Here is a 6,245-nt window from a genome sequence, read left to right on the forward strand (position 1 = left end):
TTTGTTATAATTTGATACTAAATTCTGAATAGAAACAGACTTTCTGGCAGTATAAAAAATTCCTTATGCTATGAATATAATTTTATTTACTTGATCATTGTGACAGCATTAACTGCCTTCACTCCATTTCTTTTCAGTTTTGTGTTAGGCAGCACTGATTCTGTGGATAATGTTTTTTTCCTGCAATATTTGAGAAAACTCTGTCAGGTGGCATTGAGAAGAACTGAGGGGTGTGCAGGCAGACCTAGCAATACAGAAAATAGAAAATACTACAGATAAAAATAATTGTAACAATCTGTAACAACACTGCACAGCCAAGCACTCCAAAATGCAAATGTATGTACTTCAGGATAATTTAATTTGTTATGGCTGGTCTGATGGTATTGCCAAATCATTTGGCAATCCTAAAAAGAAATAAATAAATTAAAAAAAAAAAAAAAAAGGAAGAGAAGGCAGAAAAAAAGAGCTGTGCCTAACTACATTGTTATGGCATTAAAAGAGACATTCCACCCCCCTCCCTTTTTCTTTTAATAGAAGGTGTCTATACACATTATGACACTCTATTTACCTGATGTCAGACTACTACTTCCACAGAATCCATTTAGGTTACTTAACACTGAATCCACTACAGTCCCTATCATCAGCCTTCCTACAACCAAAGAACCTTCGGTGCTAAATAAAAGCAACCCCATAAATCTGTCCTGCACCTTTGGTGTCTCTTCTCCTCCAATCGTAACACAGTGTCTATTATTTTCATTTGTACATCATGTCTAAATTTAGTGCTGACGGAGCTCTCGTGATTCACATCAGCTGATCTAAGATCTGGCCATTTGCACACAAGTTATACGGGACACGTTTGATGAACCTAGATCCATTAGTTGCCTGTGGAACCGCGATGCCATTTGGAGCCACCAGCAAGTAAATAACAGTCGCCAGGTTTATTTCCTTCTTTAACAAGGATTCCTTCCCTTCTACACTGCTTCTGAAAGCTGACTGAGGAAAACCATCAAGTACCATCTTGTATTACAGAGGGGCAATTTGTTTCCCTGGGTCTTATTTGACACAGAACCAGGCGATAAGTAAGTGTATCTGCTGGTATGGTTATTGTGCACCTCTGGCCCAGTCTAGTCATTCAAGTTTGGAAATTAAACAGCAGACACGACTCCAGTATCAACATAATGTAGCACTTGAAAGTGCGTAAAAATGTCTTCCTCAAAGAAGGAAAATTATCTCAACTGTACTTTCGTTCACCAACCACAGCCAATTCTTCTTAAATTAGTATTTACTACAAAGACATTGGGAATAAAGAGGGTGGAGCACTGACCATGACACAACAGAATTACTGCAAAATTTGTATTTCAAACTCCGAATCTGCTGACAGAGGAAAATCACTACAGTGACAGACACTGGAGAACAGTAATGTATAAAACAAGACAACGTCATTTTGATTTGATCTGGACAAAGATGAAAAACCTGCATCTGCCTCTCCAATAACAGAACAGATTTCTCCCGTTGGCATTCTATTTTACTTATATTTTCAAAATATGTTTTTCAGATACCAAGCATGGTCATCACTCTATTCTTTGCAATAAAAGCCTCTGCTGGAGACAGATGAAATGACAGAACATATCTGAGGATACAGCAAGTTCAGCCAATAGACAGAACAACACTGGCATCTAAGGAGTTCAAGGTTAATTCCCTTTCTGGAATTAAACAGCAAATGGTACCAGAGTCCAAGCAGGAACTGGGAATGATGCCATGACTGATGCTCTGTTTTTCCTCTATAGTGATCTAAAAATAACCTTTTTTGATGTCTGATGAGAAAAACAGCAGCCTGTAAAGCCATGGATACATATTTCACCGCTCCTTTAGCCACAAACAAGGAAACTAAGATTGAAGAGAGGATCTGAAACAAATCAATGCAGACACATCCACTGTAGTACTTCTGTAGTACTTTCTTTTTTCCACAGTTCTAGACTCAGAGAAGAAAAACATTAGAAAGCTGCTCAGCCTGAACAGTCACATTGCCAGATTACAGGTTGTGAGTTTCAGCACTGTTGTGCACACTAGAGCACTTCTCCTTAAACAGCACGTACAAAGAAAAAGTACACCGTCTCACATCAGCTTTACAGGCCCAAACGATGAGAACTAAAAGCCTTTCATTTCTAAGTCACTTGTTTGAACCCAGCAGAGTTCACTCCAAAGGACAGCTAAGAGATGCCTTCCCTTCTCATTCAGCTGCCGGCTCTTAGTTAGGCTACCAAAATCAACAGCAATGACTGCAATTCTATCCAAAGTATCCATTTGAAAGGAACCTCTCTCCAGTGCTTTCACAGGTTGTGTTCCCTCTTCTAAGTGTATGTTCATGTAAGAAGGCAAAAAAAAACCACCACAAAATACAAAAATCCCAGCACACCAGACTACTCCACTCCGAAGAATCTCTCCCCACCTAAAGACAACTTCAATGGCAAGCACAAGAACTTATGCCATAAACAGATTTAAAAATAACAAAACAATTCTCAGTTTGTGTTTATTTACACTTAGGAGTGTAGCCAAAGAGGACTCAAATCAAATTATTTAATATTTAAAACAAAACAAAAAAATTGACATTCTACTTCTCGCACCGGTAGACAGCACTATCTGTACTTACACATACCTTAAATACAAATCAATTTATGTAATGACTCCCACTGTGGAAAGCTGAGTAAAGGATTTATGAACGTGGCCAAATGGAGAACACAAACATCATCATTCCACCATTTTCGATCTCACACTGAACATCAGTTCATAGTTTATATTAAGACTAAAACTGATATAACATTCATAAAAGACCAGAGTTGTTATCAAATCCAAAGATGATGAAGACATCTTGGCAACAGGCAAGAACAGAACAATATGATAATCAAAGCAGCGTGGACATTCTGTGCCACTATTATTCCATCGCTATATCCTGGTATCAAGTTATTTGGAATGAAGGCAGTAAGATGCAGTGCCTGCTCTTATTTTTACCTGTGCAATACGAAAATTTACATTTCAGAACCAAAATGGAAAGCCACAATCATTTTTCAGAGAAGGTAATCTTTCTCTTCCACGAAAACACTTTCTCTAAAGAGAAACTAGGAAACGATGAGAGATTAAAGTGAAGAGGTTGATAGATGATTCACTGCTTGCTGGAAAATCATTTCCAGTTATAAAATGTTCAAGTCAGCTCAGCATTTTCAATTCTTTGCTATGTAAGATGAATATATATTTTTAGGGTTAAAAAATAAATGCAACATCCTGACAGCTACAAGGAGGCAAATTCCAGCAAGTTGTATGCAAGCCTGGAGAACTCTTACGGCACCATTCTCCAGGAGACTACGCCAAGTGCCCAGCTCGAGCCTGTTGAGAGGGAACATCTCCCTCCTGCTCCAAAGCTGTGTGCGTTTGGACATATCTCATGCTGTCACCAGTAACAGTGGGCTCTTCTGTGTGCGGCCCTATCCTTCTACAGAAGTAAAAAACACAAGCCCAGTAAGCAAATAATAACTTCAGTATGGATAGTTTTCTATTACATTCAGTGATTAAGTATCTTGTGAAAGGATCTGATGTCCATCAGTGCTGGCAGACAAGGGAAAGGATTAAAGGGAAAGGAAAGTATAACAGACAATAGCAAAGTCAGCATTCTCCCTTTGGGTGGCAAGGAACCACTGCCATCTAAAGCTGGCTTTGTCACTAACTTATGTGGCATTCATCATATCCCTTAACCACAGCTTTATCCACTTGAAAATGAACAGAACTGTCACCTTCCTCACAAAGATGTAGTGAGAACTGAAGTTTGGAACTGCCTCTAAACATGAAAAAAGATAAAATATTTTTACTGCATTTTCATATGCGTAATATACCACTGTCTGGGAAAACAAACCCAAACCCAAAGGTGTGATTTCATCACAAACAAGGTGTTAGACATGTGTGGGTGGGGACAAAAGGGACAGTTTTTAAAGAATTAAAAAGCAAAAGCAAGCAGGGAAAATTACATTCTATCACAAATGAGTTCCAAGTTCAATCAAAGGGAAGTCAGCTGTGTGTTCATATTGAAGAAATAGTGCCTAAATCTTGACTGCTAAACAAGCCAGCACTGAGAGCTGAACACGTCTCTTGTATGTCTCTCATACCTCTCTGAAAGAGGGGCTTGTGACAGCGAGCTCAGTCATTGCTCCTCAGAGAACTAGTTGGACAGCTGAAACAGTCAAGAGCTGAAGCTGCAGTTGATCCAAGTACTTATTTTCAAGGAAAAGTGTTTTTTTCAAGAGGCACAAAATACAGCATTTATTATTTGCATTATGAGGCTGAAAAAAGCAATAATATCTCATTACAGCAGGGGCAGGAGGTAATACTCCCTCCCTTGAATACCTTACTATGCTCAGATCCTACAGGTTCTAAACACATGCATACAAAAACTAAGCCAGGATAAGCAATAATAAATTCACCTCCCAACTTGACAGCCTTGCCTATCTGTCTGACTATCGGTGACAGTTTTTAGAGACTGTGTATGATCAGTCCTACATCTTCAGAGTATTTCAAGCAGGTGATAAAAATGGTGCACCAACAGAAGAAGGGGTGTATCGATACCATGGACCAGTGAGTACAGCACATCCAGCTAAAACCCACTAAATTTGAATGAAGTCTTTCCATTGACTTTGCTACGCTCAGAATCTCGGCTGCAAGGCCTCATCCAAGTGATGCTGACAACTGCTTTTGAAATTAGTGGAGCACAGGCATTCCAGCACCCTGCACAGTTTTGAGGAACCCATACTACCTCTGTATTGCACTGTTTCTAAAACGTATCAATAAATGATTGCACAGATGACTAGACATCAGCAAAAACCCACCAACTCTCTGCTTAGATATTGTCATGTATTACAGAAGTCCGAAAACAGTTTTACTGCTGTGAACAAACGTTTACTAGATCTTGCTTTGTAAATAAAATAAATTATTTAAAAATTATACTTTTTCATGTGTAGGCAAGATATAACATCTCTACTGATACTGTCCCAACTAGTTTTGGACATTTTGTATATTTTGCATGTACTAGGATGCTTAACTTTGTTTTATCAAGTTACGGTATCAATTTTAAATGAGTAAGTGAAGTATTACCATTGCACTGTTAACCCAGCAACATATATACATACCTGATAAGTAACACTCTTCTTTCCATCATCATTTGTTTGAGGCAAGGTCAGAGGTCCAGAAACCACCCAAACGTCCTCAAATCTCTCGGTCAATTCTCGACAATACATTTCCATTCTAGAACATATTTATCAGATGGGGTAAAGTCAGCTGGGAAAACTTAATATGACAATCTTTGAAACACACCATGAGGGACAAGATAAAACTACAGACTGTTTGCGAGCGTTTTTCCAAATTCGTGTGACTGACTCGCAAGCCAAAGAAGGTAACATGCAGGCCCAAGTCATACTTCCCACTAGTCCCAGGATGTATACACAGGCATGTGTTATTGCACACATTAGAAAATGGTTTCTGTGGCTTTCCCACCTGTCCCAAAAATCTGAGTTCTCTACTTATTCCCACACTTGACACTAGACAGATACAGCTGATGTTCACTGGAATTAGAAAAATACTCTAAATGGCAGGTTGTGGTGTTCCTACTTCAAAAGGTTTTACCTCATTACTGGATTAGTATGTTCCTCCCCAAAGAATTAACGTCCTGCCACAGACAGCTCTTTCTGCAGCTCAAAGTCCTCAGGAAAGTTTCCACATACCATTCCTACTAAGTCTACTTAGGAGTTTTCCACATAAAACTGTTTAGAAACAAAGTAGTAAGTCCAGAAATAGTATCGTTACTTTTCCTTTTTAAACTCACCGATTCAGTTTACAGCATCAAGTATTTCTCCAAATAAGGTTTCTGGATCACGCCTACTTTACATCAAAGAGAAGATGATAGCCTGTCTTTAATCTAACACCCCAAGTGTTACAGAAATCACACACAGTGAGTGCCCAATGGTCTCTCACTAAAGCTGCACTTCACTCACATGGACAAACACACCAGAACATAAGTCAGATGAGTCCAGCTAACCTGGCTGCCTTGAAAGGGGCATCCCCTTCTCTGTCTCACCCTTGTTCCTCATACATCTACCTTGGGCCACCTTTAGCACCCTTCATCTGTCCACAAAACCAGTCTTTTTTTTTTTTTTTGCGCTGGGTTAGTAAGTTAAACCAGCTCACACAGATCAGAATTAGCAGGA

The 6,245-nt window shown here is 39.1% G+C and overlaps 1 protein-coding gene across 1 annotated transcript in view; it reads right to left on the reverse strand.

Moving 5' to 3' along the window:
* The window catches only part of EXOG (endo/exonuclease (5'-3'), endonuclease G-like), a gene marked incomplete at its 5' end in the record, with an annotated part of 19,745 nt that overhangs the window by 6,547 nt on the left and 6,953 nt on the right, over positions 1–6,245 (reverse strand). Inside the window, one exon of the mRNA XM_010145006.1 lies at positions 5,172–5,286. Within this exon, the coding sequence (XP_010143308.1) occupies positions 5,172–5,286 (115 nt within the window). The remainder of the gene's footprint in view (positions 1–5,171; positions 5,287–6,245) is intronic.

This window comes from Buceros rhinoceros, unplaced genomic scaffold (genome assembly GCF_000710305.1).
Source record: "Buceros rhinoceros silvestris isolate BGI_N320 unplaced genomic scaffold, ASM71030v1 scaffold15111, whole genome shotgun sequence".
Classification (NCBI taxonomy): Eukaryota; Metazoa; Chordata; class Aves; order Bucerotiformes; family Bucerotidae; genus Buceros; species Buceros rhinoceros.